Below are 15,976 nucleotides of genomic sequence, written 5' to 3'. Positions count from 1 at the left end.
ATATAGATATATAAATGTATATGTTTCAAAACTTTGTAAATTATTTAAAAGGACAAGATAATAGTAGTAATAATAATAATAGTAATGATGATGACCAAGATGAGGAGACGGAGGAGTTAGATTTAACTCTTAGTTTACCATGGCCAATCATTGAAAAGATCATTAGACTTGCATTTATTGGGTACAATGTGTGTACATGTATACATCATAAAGAGATGAAAGATATGTTTTTACAATCGAGGTCATTGGCCACCGGCTCAATGTATTACTCGGCACTGACCATGCAACCAATGCTCCAACACTGGGCACTAAAGAGAGATGACATGTGTTCTCTTCATCGTTACTACCACGACAAGGGCAATGTACCAGCATTTATATTCACACGGTTACAGCTAACTGGTGGTGGTGGACATTTGGCAAGAGGCAAGTCGATTGGTATGGGGTGGAGACTGTCTCTTGCATTGGTCTCTAGGAAAATGTTTGCACTAGTGTCACGCGAATATATATACTCTTCTGACATTGTATTTTATTTGGATTTGTGGAGAGTTTATAATTTAAAATACGGTCTATCAAAGAGACCTTCCATTATTACTATCAATCATTTTGAATTTGGTGGTGGTGGTGTTGGAAACATTGACAAATCAATCACCTCTCATCTTTCAATATTACAACATGCCAATGAATTGATAGTGGATGGTGGACGTGAAAGTACGATCAACTTAGTGATTTCACAGATACCATATCTTTCCAAACTGACTGTCAGGTGTAACTTGGAACCTACCATGTCTCAATGGATCAGTCAACTAAAACACCTAACAACTGTCGACTTTGTAAATTTCCCTCAACATCAAAGGGTTGAAAGATTTTTAAAAGAATTGAATCCATTGAAATGTCATCCAACCAAGATCTATGTACCCTATAAACTAGACTTTAATTGGAATAGTTTACATGGTGATATTAAACGGCGGTTGGTTGGTATCACCTATACAAAAGATTCGGCAGAGCTGGTTCAAGGTGATTTCCCACGTCTACGACATATAAATGTGAAAAAAGCCAAGGGTCATCTGCCAACTTCACCAGCCAACAAAATCAAAACCAAACAATGGATAAGAAAAGATTTTGTACTATCAAAAAATTATAAATCCATTACCATCAATGTTATGTTTTTAGATTCGCTCAGCAAAATATTAGATTATAATTACCAGGCAACAAATTTATCAACGATTAAAATTTATACAGATAATGTAATTTATGATAATGATATAATTAAAATGAATCAAATGGGTTATATCTATAAAGGTTCAATATCATCTATAAAAAAAAAAAGAAACAAAATTAAATTTATTAAAAGTAATCAAACAAATCAAAGTCAAAATCAAATTAATCAAAATCATGTTAATCAAAATAATAATCAAAATAATCAAATTAATAATCAAATTAATAATAATATTTATAATAATATAATTATTTTACCAAATATAATATTATATAAAATAATAATGATGGTTTGGAAATCAAGAGAATTTTGTACTTGTATGGTTGATCAAAATTGGAAGAATAGATGGGACAAGGAACAACATGGATTATTTAATAATCAAATATTGATCGATCAATATTGTAAGATTAAAGAAAATTGTCCAGTTCATTTCTCGAGTGTGACACCGTACCAACCACTCACGGTCGATAAAGAAATGATGAATCATTCAAGATTACAATTATCACTCATCAACAAGGATATTTGGAGTTTTATAGCCAACCGTTTATTCATGTCTTTTGACTTGTCCAGATTAACCTTGGATGACATTATCAAGAGACAGCGGAATCCATGCAGTTTGGCATTCAAGTGTATTAGGTCGGTATCGATTACAAATAGTTTGTTGGATATGGAGATTACAGAGCATTTAAAAACTGTTACCAAACTACACCTAGAGATTACTGATTCATCAGCATTGGGAGTATACGTGTTGGATCGTTTTCCCAATCTATCGAGTCTTGTCTTGTCAAGAAATGCATATTTTAGAGAGAGTCCAATTGACACTGTTCTCATTTCAAAATGTCAATCTCTTACAAATCTGACGGTAATTGGATGGGGTCGATCAGAATTCAATGCAGAGCCACTCGAACAATTAAAAGGACTAAGAAAATTAATCCTTTCAAATGATCAATGGTACGATCAATTGTCACCATCGTTTAGACGGCAAATCACATCGACAATGATGGATGACGTATCATCGCTCGTTACACAATTTCCAAATATTCAACAAATTCAATTCCCCATCCAACAAATTAAACTTAAATCAACAATCACACGTACGACTATTATCATGACTATTGACCAAGCCAAAAAACATCCATTCCCACTGCTATTTGAATTATTGTCTAGTATTCTTAAAATGGATAGATTAGATCTAGATATTAGAGTACAATTGCCACACGCTCGAATATCTAGGTTTGAAGAATTGATGGCATTGGCAAATCACCTAGATTTACAAATCATTGGTTCTAAAATGGGTAAATCTAAAAATACTTCTTTAATCTTTTTAAAAAGAACAACAAAATAATAATAATATTATAATTAAATAAAGTTGTACATTAATTAGGTCGATTGATGAGGTGTTGATTAGTTTTGTTTTTTTTGAAATAAACACAAACCAGTGTTGTGTTGGTGTGGTAGCATAATTATTACGATTGGACTTTCAGCTACTTTAAATAGATTGATTCAACAACAATATTAAAATATCTTTTTTAATTAATTAATTAGATTCAAACTAAACGAAAGAATAACAACAATCAATGAAACAAATATTAATCATTTTGTTTACAATTTTAATTTTGGTATCATCAAATTCATTAACAGATGATGATGATGATGATACTATCAACAACAACAAAGAAATCAATAACAAACATCATAAAAACTGTTTAAAACAATCATTTAAAGGATACACTGCATCATATTTAGTGAATGCATGGAATAGTTATCTTCCAACAGGACCAAACAATGAAATGACAGCAATGACATTCTACGAACACGCCAACATATCTGTAGATTTTACCACTCAACGTGAAAGAGTAGATTATATTATGTATACTCAAATTGGTCCTGTAACTGGTAGTTTATGGAGTTTTCAATCAAATGTAAATGAAATCATAATAGTTTTTTAAAAAAGATTTAAAGTATTAATATTAATTGATTTGGTTTTATAGAAAACTACATATATGTTGGATGGAGAAGGTAATTGTTATGCATTACCATTATTTTATGATATTCCTACTGGGTATCCAAAGAATGTTTCGCAATGGACAAGAGAAACTAAACTAGGTCAATTTAAAGTACTTGAAATTGGCATTGATCCATCCTACTCTGGTCCATTGACCAATCAAACAGTGTACTATGACTACAAACATTGTGTTGTAGTGTCTGCACATGTCAAAAACGCAAATGCATCCAATCCAGGATACATGACCACCGACTATTACAATTACAAAAATTATCCAACACCAAGTCGTTTCCAATTACCTCAAATTTGTTTAAATTCGAATAATAACAAGGTGGTTGCTACAGGTAACAATGGTGGTAGTGTCTCTATCGATACTACAAAAATATCTGTATCCAAAGAAATCCCAATCTCTATCCAAATGAAAGACCTTCCTATTGGTCATTAATTAATTATAATTCATTATATATATATTAACATGTTATGTTTATCATCAGCTATGACAATGATATTTGTTATTGTTGTGTTGATTGATCGATCAGAGAGAATACCAGAAACTAGAAATAAAAGGGTTAATAATGTTACTTTGTTCAAATTGGTTATTTATACTTACCCAGAGTTGGTCAAGAAAGATATCTATCTACTACGCGTCTTGGATGAAAAATGATAATTATTGATCATTACAAAGAAATAGAGACAGTAATAAAAACAATACTGATCATTTTTCATCCATTCGAGACTACTCGTATTCATTGTCGCTGTATTGAAATCTTTTGATAAGACGATAGTGTCAACAACATAATCAGAACAGATCTTTCCTATGATAGTACCTAGAATCTTATTAAACTAGAAGAGTAGGTGTATTATATCAACTTCTTGTGATCTCTGCACATACGGAGACTATCGGTAATGATAACATTAATTCGTGAATTGACGGGCCTTCTGTCTTGGGATTTGTACTTTCTTCTTGACGATTCCAAGTCCGTCAAACACTTTGGATCGTGTGTGCATTTGTCAGTAGCATCCAGGAGCTTTTCTTTGATATTGTATTGAGAATTGGCTGAATGTTTGATTTTGTTGAATGATTGCTTACATTTGTGTCTGTAGGTTGATGTTCCCGTTGTACCTTAATACACTTATACCTTTTGAGATAAGAGAAAAGTTAATAGTAGCAAAGAGAATAAATAAATATTATATTTATTAATATCTAAATAAATTAAAAACTAAAACATAAACAAAAACTTTTACATCTTTATTCATCAAAAAGCATCATGTAATAAATGTACAACAAGATCAATCAGAGAAGAATTTTCTATAAAAGATTCTTGGTCAACTTAGAGATGTATCAAGTTAAAGGTATGTTTTACATTAAATAATAATGATATCATTATAAATAATTAGTCTCAAATTGATATCAATGAACCAAGAAATCGATTCATTCATTGGACAGAACTGGTACATCAATTACGGAAACCGCTCATCAAGAAATATTTTTATAATAAATATTTAAATATTATATAATCTTTAAATAAAGGCAGTATTGTTTTGTTCATAATAATCACTAACACCTAGTGACACCATCATCATAAGATATTTCAGCTGTTGGTCTGGTAACGGTAACGGTCATATGACTTGTCGAAAGTCTGTAGATATTTGTAAAAATCTAAATAAACATGATATCATCCCTGAGATCTGCAAACGAGAGCCTGATCATCTTCTCTTGTCGATCCACGTCAATAAGTAATTTTATAGACGATGTATAGACATACACATAGACAGATAGATAGATATATAGATAGACAAACAGATATATTAATCAGACGGTGATATAAATGAAACAGGACAGAGATTTTTTTCGAATTTTAATTCTTTTTTTGTGTTACTTGGTGGTACAAAGAGAGTGTCAGATTATGTCAGTTCAAGAGTGTAAATAAATATTACAAAATATATATATATAAATATATAATCATTCTAATTCTCTATATATATATATATATATATATATATATATATATATATATATATATATATATATATATATATATATATATATATATATATATATATATATATATATATATATATATATATATATACTAGATAATAGTAAACTCTGCAATATGGATCATTCGACAATACGGTAGTACGATTCAAGAAAATGAAGCTGCTATTTGTAGTTCAGGGTACTTTACATGTTCACCGACTAATGATCATATCATAAAAATGTAAGTGTATTAAGATCGAAATATACTTTATGTTTGTTGACTATTTCTTTGTTTATTAGTAACCTTGATGGATACCCGACAACAACAACTGGAGCATTACCTCCTTTACAAACAGAGTTTGTATTTCCCGAGTTGGTCGAGTTAAGGATAAGAGTGGAAATGTTAAAGACACCCTCTTTCAATATTCTAGATTACATTGGTACTTCGGTTGCTCTTAAAGTCATAGAGTAAGTTTGAAGATAATTAAGAGAGACGGTGGATGTGAAATGATTGATTCATTTTTAATTTAATTTAATTTAATTTATATAGTATCATTAATGATGGGTCAGTTACAAGGATTCCTACGTTTATTGGAACGGGTCTCCCATTGTTAACAACCTTACATCTAGATGGTTGTGTGATTCGACAAGACCTGGTGTTTAATTTTGGTCCAGCCATTCAATCTGTCGTGTTTTACGTAATCGGAAGGGTATTGATCGATGCCAACACAGCTGTACATCCCAACTTGGAGAAGCTCTACCTTACCATCAATGTACCATCCTCTGACTCGTTGTTGTTTACGACGGCATCGTTCCCAAAGTTATATGAACTTACCTTGTATCCCATCCAAGAGGATCCCAATGTTGTTTTGGACGCCTATATAAACACACCGGTATCCATTTTGTAAATATCATAACAAAACAAGCGAAACAAACGATCGTTCACTTTTTCTTACTCCAATCAATTGATTTCAAAAAGTTATTTAGCAACACTGGAAAGCAAAGCAAATCTATCCTTCTCATCACCTCAATCCCTCAATTCATTGTACGTATAAACAGAAACCCATAACCTCTTTTAATTAGTTAGTTTGTTGGTGCTAATTATTTCTTTACAAAAAAAAAATAGGACGATATCATCGTTTCAACTTAATGTCAATCTTGCAACTCCACTGACTAGTTTTATAAATTTACAAACATTGTATGTATACTCTGAGTATAGATGTGACCTGACAGTCAGTCTGGTTTGGTCTGGTATTTATAGTATTAAATTAATCAATTCTAACCAACATCATGTTATAGGGCATTCATAGTTACTTCATCGTTTACAGAGTTCCCACTCTCAGTGTATCCCGATACACTCGAATCAATTAAATCACGAAACGGAGACCTAACCACATTCCCAAATGTTCCACAGTCGGTTTCATCCTAGTATGTATACGATCAAATCTTATAATTGACAAATTGAATATTAACATTTAAAACAAATAATCACCCACTTTTTGAAAAAAGTGAATTCCCAAACAACAAGTTACAAGGTGCCATTCCATGGAATATATTTCAAAATACAAATAATATTTTGTTTGATATTTCAAACAATCCTTTAATTACATCAACCTCGGTACCACAATCATTTTGTTCCAACAAATTGCGTATCAGAGGATGTCCTAGTATTACAAGTGTACCAGACTGCTTCCTTTGTTATCGATTGAATACTATAGCGGTTCAAATCGATATTATCCCCGATCCCGATTTTCAATGCAGTATGTTCACACATTATCAAATATATATATATATATGGTTAATTAATAATATTAATCTATTCATTTTCATTATGATAGATATTGTTTTGGATTCGACCATGATTTATACAGTAAAAGGATCAGGCAACATCACTGGAGAAAACATTGGATATGGAAATAATGTTGATAATAGATACTTGCTTCGCCCATTAATTTCAAACAAACATTTGAGGTAAGTTCTTCATATCAACATATATGAATGAGATGGTTTAAAAAAAAACTTACCTTTTTTTGTTTTTTTTTTTGATTTAGTTTCTTTGATGGATTAAGAGAAGTTGGACCACCAAGAACCGTAGCACTTACATTGGATAGTATGTACCCATCGTACACGTACAATTTCACCGTTGTGGAAGTTGCAATTGAAATGGAATCACTTTTGTACAGACAATTGCCAACAGGTGTCGTTCAATTTAGGGCCTTTGTTTATAATTTCAATGCATATATTCCTCATACTTTTAAAATTAATGGTCGAGTTGATTGTATTGTAGACGGCTCAATTATCCCTCAGGCCTACTTTCAATGTAACACCACTGGATTAACATTCAAAAGAAGTGATAATGTCAGCCTTTCCATATCCAATGGATATTTTTCACAAAGCTTATATGTAGAAGTTGCTGGTAACTATCTTTTCAGGAAATCATACAATGATTTATTATTATTTTATTAATATTATTATTATTTATTTTTTAATATTAGCATTTTATCCATCAAATGAAACCTTGGTTTCTTGGGATAATATTATAAAGGTTGGTTCAAATTATTCTTTTACTGGATATTTTGGATTAGGATCTGGTAGATCGGTGGCCGTGTATTTCAATGGTGACCCATCTATTTGCACAGTTTTTAATATCAGCTCAGGGGTTGTAGAATGCAACCAAACAAAATATTGGTCAGGTATAGGTTTGACAAATATTACCATAAATGTCAATGGGTTTTGGTCAACTCCAATATTTGCAAATTTATCTTCACTCGAAAGTTTATGTAATACTACTGGTTGTTCGGGTCATGGAATTTGTGATCAATATGGAGTTTGTGTTTGTGATACTGGTTATTATTCTGATAAATGTTTAGGCAGTATGTATTATAGAAAATTAAAAAAAAGAAATCTCAAAGATATTAATTACTATTATTATTATTATTTTTAGAATACCCTACTTTTGCATCAGGATCATATGATTTAAATAATAGAAAATTAATTAGCATTTATGGTGATTTCGGACCATACAATCAAACTATTGTATCAATCAAATTGAACGATACAGATTGCCAAGTTACATCAAAATCACAATCATTGATTAATTGTACATTGGTCAGTGACCCAAGTGATGGTTTAGCATTGGTTAGATTGACTGTCGATAATTCAACAAATAATGGAAATAATTGGATTTATTTCCATCATCGATCAAGTGGATCAGGATCAGATAGTAATGAATTAACGTGTCCATTTAATTGTTATGGTCACGGTCAATGTATCAATGGGAAATGTAAATGTGACACTGATATATTTCATTGAAAATGTTGAAAAAAAACCATCTACACACCCAATACACATCACCAACAACATCATTTGATATCGATGGAATTGATTTCCAATTTGAAATGATTGCCATTCAAGAAATAGACAGTGACGATAATATCGTCAATGAACTACTGACCAACAATTGGAATTCAACATTAACTGTTAATAATCAAACACAAACAACAACAGTCAACTATCAACTCAACAACAGTGACACAACAGCAGCACAAGTAATTGCAACGATATCATTCTCACAACAACCAAGAGATATTCATTTTGGAAATCAAGTGATCCACATTGATTCCAATTCAATCAAACTATCGGTCAACATCAGCGATTGGACATTCTCAACATTCTTGACAACACTCAGAGTTATATTCAAAACAACCATCAACAATGATCAATCAATTGAATTTGATTGTCAAGATGTTAATATTGATACATTGACATACGATCAACTATCCAACAACATTCAATATCTTCGTGTAGTCAAAGATAACATTCAATTCACAGGTAGATTTATCGATTATGTATTATCAGATGGCAGACCAACATTCTCTAAAACATCAATCATCAACAAAACGGCTGAATCATCATCATCATCTGATCAATCAACCGTACTCATTGGAATTAGTATGCCACAATGTCAATCGTGTGCACTCGATCCGGATTTCACACCATTATTGATCGACAAGAGTGCTGAAAGTGGATGTGACAGTAAATCAAACACATGGAGAATCATTGTTGGTGTTGTTGTCGGAGTATTTGGTGCTGTTGCCATTGCAGTAGCATCAGTAATCTTGATTAAAAAGAAAAGAGTTACTAAAAGATACAATAAGAATATGCAACAGAAATTGTCAAACATGTAATCTATAGAATAAATAAAATGCAAGATATCTAAACAAATAAATAGAAATATATTAATATTAATATTATTCAGCTCTTTTTTTGGTCCATATTTATAAGGGCCACAAAAATTTATCTGAGCTATTATTCATAATGAATACCCCAACTACAACCACCTTTCATTCTGTGTTTAGGTCTACATATATTAGACAATTGATATTCAATCATGTAGGTGTGATATCAAATCGATTGTATCCAAAAGATAAAAGTAGTAGTGGTAGACAACGACTATCATTAAAAGGAAGAGATATCATCAAATTACCCTTCCTTGGAATGATATCAAAGTATGGGCTGCCTTGGCACTTTGTTAGACATTATCTACCATCGGATTGTACTGAAATACTACTCAAAAGAAGAAAAAGAGTGATCACTCAATACTGCTGTCATCCCAATGCAACATTGGATACACTCAAGCGTCTAGTGGAATGGTCAAATGATGATGTTGGGTTTGATTGGGAGTACTTGAAAGGATACAACAACAACAAAAACAGCAACAACCAACAAATAAGAAATCAAGAAATATTGGAATATCTAATCAAGAGATGTCAAGTTGATCGAGACAAGGATGACTTTCTCATTTGTGCAATGGATGTGGCATGCACATACGGCTATCTTTCATCAATCAAGTTGATCAAGAAAATTATTGTAAAGAGTTATTATGAAGCAATTGGCATTGCCTCTAGTAACGGATTCATTGACATTGTAAAGTATTTACACGAGAATGGAGCTGAAGGTGGAGGCACAAAAGATGAAGGTTGTAGTACAAAGGCAATGGTAAGCAAGCAAATTTGAATATTAATTAAAAAAGAGAAATAATTTGATTAATTCTCTCTTTCTCTCTTTAATTATTATAGGATGAAGCAGCACAGAATGGTCATTTAGAAGTTGTAAAGGTAAGTAGTAGTTGGTTTATAATATTAACAATCAATCTATCATCATTCAATATTAACAATTAATTGTTTCTTTTTTCAACTTTGAATAATAGTATCTTCATTTTAATCGAACTGAAGGGGCAACAACCTATGCTATGAATAATGCAGCTGGAAATGGTCACATTGAAATTGTTAAAGTATGTAAACATCCATTGAATGTTATTTTATCAGTAATAATTATTATTATTAACAGCCCACCATTAATCATCACACATTTAATTAACTTTAGTTCTTACATGAACATCGTCAAGAAGGATGTACTCGAGCTGCAGTGTGTAATGCATCTGGAAATGGTCACATTGATGTTGTAAAGTTCCTTTCAGAGTGTCGTACTGAAGATGCAACCTATGCTATGGATATGGCAGCTGGAAGAGGTCACATTGAAATTGTAAAGTACCTTCAAGAGCATCGAAGTGAAGGTGCAACAATTAATGCTATGGATTGGGCTGCTCAAAATGGACACATTGAAGTGGTAAAGTATCTTCAAGAGCACCGTACAGAGGGTGTAACTACATGGGCTATGGATTTGGCAGCTTTACTTGGCTACACTGAAACTGTAAAATACCTTTCTGAACATCGTACTGAAGGTGCAACTACAATGGCTATGGATAATGCAGCTGGAAGAGGTCACATTGAAATGGTAAAGTATCTTCATTTCAACAGAACTGAAGGTGCTGTCGATGCTCTTGATAGGGCTGCTCAAAACGGACACATTGAAATGGTAAAGTATCTTCATTTCAATCGTAGTGAAGGTGCAACAACTGATGCTATGGATCGGGCTGCTCGAAACGGTCACATTGAAATTGTCAAATTCCTTTCAGAGCATCGTACTGAAGGTGCATCAAAGGAAGCTATGGATCAGGCAGCTCGAAAAGGACACATTGAAATGGTAAAATACCTTCAAGAGCATCGTAGTGAAGGTGCAACAACCGATGCTATGGATTGGGCTGCTGGAAACGGTCACATTGAAATTGTTAAAGTATGTAAAAAAAACTAGTAACAATCTTCAAAATTAATTTAATTAATTATTTATATTCATTCTTTATGTTGCTTACTCTACCTACTAAAAACTATTATTATTATTATTTATTATTATTATTATTATTAGTACTTACATTTTAATGGAAGTGAAGGATGTACTAGCAAAGCTATTCAGTCTGCTTGTGAAGGAGGACATCTAGAAGTGGCATCTTTCTTGGTCAATGTCAGAAATGAGAAATGTAATCAAGAACTACTACAAAATGTATCAATGAAAGGACACTATGATATTGTCAAGTTGATACTCCCACAATTCACAGATATAGAATCCATTCAAAGTGTTCTACAACTTTTGAATTCCATGGACGACCATTTTGAAATCATCCAACTACTCGAGAATCATTTAAAACATCTTCTGATAGAAATGAATAAATAAATATAATAATTACAAGAACATACTTTAAATTTTAGAATGAAAGAAAAAAGATGACCGGTATGAATAATAGTTACACTATCATTTTTATTATTCATTATTATTATTTTTTTTTTACAAATAGTAATAATAATAATGACTACTACTTCAACCACATTTCATTCTATCTTTAGAGCTCAATACATTAGACAATTGATATTCAATCATGTAGGTGTGATATCAAATCTATTGTATCCAAAAGAATACAAAAGTAGTATATATGAAACTGATGATGATGACGATGAAAGTGGTCGATATGATGGTAGTGGTGGTGTTAGACAACGATCATTAGTTGGTAGAGATATCATCAAACTACCTCTTTTTGGAATGATATCAAAGTTTGCGATGCCTTGGGAGTTTGTTTGTCATTATCTACCAAAAGATGATTGTAGTAGTAGTAGTAACGACAGAGATCAGGTCCAAATCAAAAGAAGAAAAAGAGTGATCACTCAATACTGTCTTCATCCGAATGCAACATTGGATACACTCAATCATCTATTGGAATGGTGTCAAGATGACATTGATTGGGTGTACTTGACAGGAAATATCAATGTACTAAGAAATCAAGAGATATTGGAGAATCTAATCAATAGATGTCAAGTCGATGAGGACAAAGATCATTTTCTCATCAGTGCAATGGATGTGGCTTGCACAAATGGTTTTCTTTCATCAGTCAAGTTGATCAAGAAAAGTATTATAAAGAGTTACTACCAAGCAATTGTCATTGCTTCTAGTAGGGGGTTCATTGACATTGTAAAGTATCTACATGAGAATAGAACTGAAGGTGGAGGCACAAAAGAAGCGATGGTAAGCAATCATATTAAATTAAAAAAGACATAACAAGAAATATTTAATTAATTCTCTCTCTCTCTTATCAACGATCAATTGTAGGATGAAGCTGCAAGACATGGCCATTTAGATATTGTAAAGGTAAGTAGTATGTAATATTATAACAAATTTGTCAATATTAACAATATGTATCCTATCTTTTTCAAAAATAACATATACAGTTTCTTCATTTTAATAGAACTGAAGGTGCAACAAAATGGGCTATGGATGGTGCCGCTGGAAATGGTCACATTGAAATTGTTAAATACCTTTCAGAGCATCGTAGTGAAGGTGAAACTACCGACGCTTTGGATTGGGCTGCTCAAAATGGCCACATTGAAATTGTTAGATACCTTTCAGAGCATCGTAGTGAAGGTGCAACTACCGACGCTTTGGATTGGGCTGCTCAAAACGGCCACATTGAAATTGTTAGATACCTTTCCGAGCATCGTAGTGAAGGTGCAACTACCTATGCTATGGATCTGGCTGCTCGAAATGGTCACATTGAAATTGTCCAAGTATGTAGTATATAAAACAAAAAAAACAAACAAAAATCACATTATTTATTAATTATTGATTTGGATCAAACCCTGTTTATTGATTTATTTATTGTTCTATTTTATTATTAGTATTTACATTTTAATCGAAGTGAAGGATGTAGTAGAGCAGGTATTAAGTCTGTTTGCGAAAAAGGATTACTGGAAATAGCATCATTTCTAATCAATGTCAGAAATGAGAAATGTGATGAAGAACTACTACACACTGCATCAATGAAAGGACACTATGATATTGTCAAGTTGATGCTCCCACAATTCACAGATATAGAACCCATTCAAAGTGTCATACAACATTTGAATGCCATGGACGACCATTTTGAAATCATTCATCTACTCGAGAATCATTTACATCTGCTGATAGAAATGAATAAATAAATATAATAATAACAAGAACATAGAAATGAAAGAAAAAAAGATGACTGGTATGAATAATTATTATTATTTAATAAAAAAAATAAAATAAAAATCCATCATATCTAAGCTTTTAGATATCTAGTATTTTTAGTATCATTATTTTGTTTTTACAAATAGTAATAATAATAATGACTATTACGACGACATTTCATTCTATCTTTAGAGCTCAATACATTAGACAATTGATATTCGATCATGTAGGTGATATATCAAATCTATTGTACCCAAAAGAATATAAAAGTAGTATATATGAAAGTGATGATGATGACGATGAAAGTGGTAGATATGATGGTAGCCAACGATCATTAAAAGGAAGAAATATCATCAGGTTACCTCTTTTTGGAATGATATCAAAGTTTGCGATGCCTTGGGGGTTTGTTTGTCATTATCTACCTAAAGATGACGACGATCAGAAATTACTACCCAAAAGAAGAAAAAGATTAGTCACTCAATATTGTCATCATCCCAATGCAACATTGGATACACTCGAGCGTCTATTGAAATGGTCTAGAGATGACATTGATTGGGTGTACTTGAAAGGAAATAAAAAGAGTATAACCAATCAAGAGATATTGGAATATCTAATCAAGAGATGTCAAGTTGATAGAGACAAGGATGACATTTTCATTATTGGTGCAATAAAGGTAGCATGTCAATACGGGTATCTTTCATCAGTCAAGTTGATGCAAAGTGCTGTAAAGAGCAATCCCAAAGCAATTGTTTTTGCCTCTAGTAACGGATTCATTGACATTGTAAAGTATTTACACGAGAATGGAGCTGAAGGTGGAGATTACATTATAAAGGCAATGGTAAGTAAATGCAATTCAAAAAAAAGAAATAGTTGAATTTATTCTCTCTCTCTTTCTCTCTTTAATCATTATCTAGGATGAAGCAGCAAGACATGGTCATTTGGAGATTGTAAAGGTAAGTAGTAGGTAGGGGGGTTAGGGTTAGAGTTATGTAACAATCAAACGTCAATTATTCAATTAACAATATAAAATAATAGTTTCTTCATTTTAATAGAACTGAAGGTTGTTCAACAAAAGCTTTGGATGGTGCAGCAAAGAATGGTCATTTAGAGATTGTTCAAGTATGTAAACATCCAATGAGAATGTTATTTATCAATAATAATATTAACAACCATCCCACCTAATTAACTTTAGTTCTTAGATGAACATCGCCATGAAGGATGTACTCAAGCTGCAGTGTATATGGCATCTGGAAAAGGACACTTGGATGTAGTAAAGTACCTTTGTAAGCATCGTGGTGAGCGTGTATCAAAGAGAGCTATGAATGATGCAGCTGGAAACGGGCACATTGATGTAGTGAGGTATCTGCATAAGCACAGAACTGAAGGTGCAACAACCAATGCTATGAATCAAGCAGCTGGAAATGGTCATATTGAAATTGTAAAGTTCCTTTCAGAGTGTCGTAGTGAAGGAGCAACAACCGATGCTATGGATTCGGCAGCTGAACGTGGCCACATTGACATTGTAAAGTACCTTCATTTCAATCGTAGTGAAGGTGCAACAACCGATGCTATGGATTGGGCTGCTAATAATGGATTCATTGACATTGTAAAGTTTCTACATTTCAATAGAACCGAAGGTGCAACTGCCGATGCTATGGATTGGGCAGCCTCAAATAACGACATTGAAATGATAAAGTTCCTTCATGAGCATCGCGATGAAGGTGCAACAACCAATGCTATGGATGAGGCAGCTAGTGAGGGCCACATTGAAGTGGTAAAGTATCTTCATGAGCATCGTAGTGAAGGTGCAACAACCAATGCTATCGATGAGGCTGCTCAAAATGGTCACATTGAAATTCTACGATTCCTTTCCGAGCATCGTACTGAATATGGAACAACAGATGCTATGGGTTATGCAACTCGAAATGGTCACTTTGAAATTGTTAAAGTATGTATACAACAACAACAACATGTTGCATTCATCATATTATTGAATTTTATTATTTATTTATTTATTTATTTATTTATTTATTTATTACTATTAGTATTTACATTTTAATGGCTGTAAAGGATGGACTACTATTTATAAAACTTGTAGGAAAAGCCCTATTCAGTATGCCTGTGAAGGAGGATATCTGGAAATAGTATCATTTCTACTCAATGTCAGAAAGGAGAAATGTGATGAAAAACTACTACAAACTGCATCAACCAAAGGACACTATGATATTGTCAAGTTGATACTCCCACAATTTGTTGGTACCACTGGAATAGAATCAATTAAAAGTGTCATAAATCAAATGAAAGAAATACAAGACCATTTTGAAATCACTCAACTACTCGAGAATCATTTAAAACAAATAACAAACTTCAAAAAGATAAATTAAATAGTAATCTTAAT

General features: G+C 32.3%; 6 protein-coding genes across 6 annotated transcripts; 5 read left to right on the top strand and 1 right to left on the bottom strand.

Moving 5' to 3' along the window:
- Positions 1-14: 14 nt before the first annotated feature.
- Positions 15-2,561, top strand: DFA_04443 (uncharacterized protein; the record flags this gene model as incomplete). Its single annotated transcript, XM_004360119.1, has 1 exon — positions 15-2,561. One exon carries the CDS (start codon positions 15-17, stop codon positions 2,559-2,561), a length of 2,547 nt encoding a protein of 848 aa, XP_004360176.1.
- A 232-nt stretch (positions 2,562-2,793) lies between these two features.
- DFA_04442 (uncharacterized protein) lies at positions 2,794-3,666 on the top strand (the record flags this gene model as incomplete). Its single annotated transcript, XM_004360118.1, has 2 exons — positions 2,794-3,138; positions 3,208-3,666. 2 exons carry the CDS (start codon positions 2,794-2,796, stop codon positions 3,664-3,666), a joined length of 804 nt encoding a protein of 267 aa, XP_004360175.1.
- A 67-nt stretch (positions 3,667-3,733) lies between these two features.
- On the bottom strand, positions 3,734-4,845 carry DFA_04441 (uncharacterized protein; the record flags this gene model as incomplete). The annotated part of the gene is made up of 4 exons (XM_004360117.1): positions 3,734-3,775; positions 3,903-4,048; positions 4,312-4,344; positions 4,785-4,845. 4 exons carry the CDS (start codon positions 4,843-4,845, stop codon positions 3,734-3,736), a joined length of 282 nt encoding a protein of 93 aa, XP_004360174.1.
- Positions 4,846-5,128: 283 nt separating this feature from the next.
- DFA_04440 (uncharacterized protein) lies at positions 5,129-8,514 on the top strand (the record flags this gene model as incomplete). The annotated part of the gene is made up of 10 exons (XM_004360116.1): positions 5,129-5,144; positions 5,326-5,443; positions 5,503-5,670; positions 5,753-5,788; positions 6,502-6,630; positions 6,712-6,962; positions 7,041-7,173; positions 7,254-7,480; positions 7,698-8,075; positions 8,147-8,514. The coding sequence occupies 10 exons, from the start codon at positions 5,129-5,131 to the stop codon at positions 8,512-8,514; spliced, it is 1,824 nt and encodes a 607-aa protein (XP_004360173.1).
- Positions 8,515-8,600: 86 nt separating this feature from the next.
- Positions 8,601-13,568, top strand: DFA_04439 (uncharacterized protein; the record flags this gene model as incomplete). Its single annotated transcript, XM_004360115.1, has 11 exons — positions 8,601-9,385; positions 9,561-10,200; positions 10,281-10,319; positions 10,412-10,495; positions 10,588-11,337; positions 11,467-11,601; positions 11,808-11,829; positions 11,894-12,615; positions 12,700-12,749; positions 12,836-13,154; positions 13,266-13,568. 11 exons carry the CDS (start codon positions 8,601-8,603, stop codon positions 13,566-13,568), a joined length of 3,849 nt encoding a protein of 1,282 aa, XP_004360172.1.
- Positions 13,569-13,735: 167 nt separating this feature from the next.
- On the top strand, positions 13,736-15,962 carry DFA_04438 (uncharacterized protein; the record flags this gene model as incomplete). Its single annotated transcript, XM_004360114.1, has 5 exons — positions 13,736-14,416; positions 14,493-14,531; positions 14,614-14,697; positions 14,771-15,526; positions 15,624-15,962. The coding sequence occupies 5 exons, from the start codon at positions 13,736-13,738 to the stop codon at positions 15,960-15,962; spliced, it is 1,899 nt and encodes a 632-aa protein (XP_004360171.1).
- Between the last annotated feature and the right edge of the window lie 14 nt (positions 15,963-15,976).

The sequence above is a fragment of the Cavenderia fasciculata genome, assembly GCF_000203815.1.
Source record: "Cavenderia fasciculata unplaced genomic scaffold Scf_Dfasci-G-o-33e01.r1-3, whole genome shotgun sequence".
In the NCBI taxonomy this organism is placed as follows: Eukaryota; Evosea; class Eumycetozoa; order Acytosteliales; family Cavenderiaceae; genus Cavenderia; species Cavenderia fasciculata.
The sequence above is the reverse complement of the archived record's forward strand: the minus strand, read 5'-3'. Positions and strand labels throughout refer to the sequence as shown.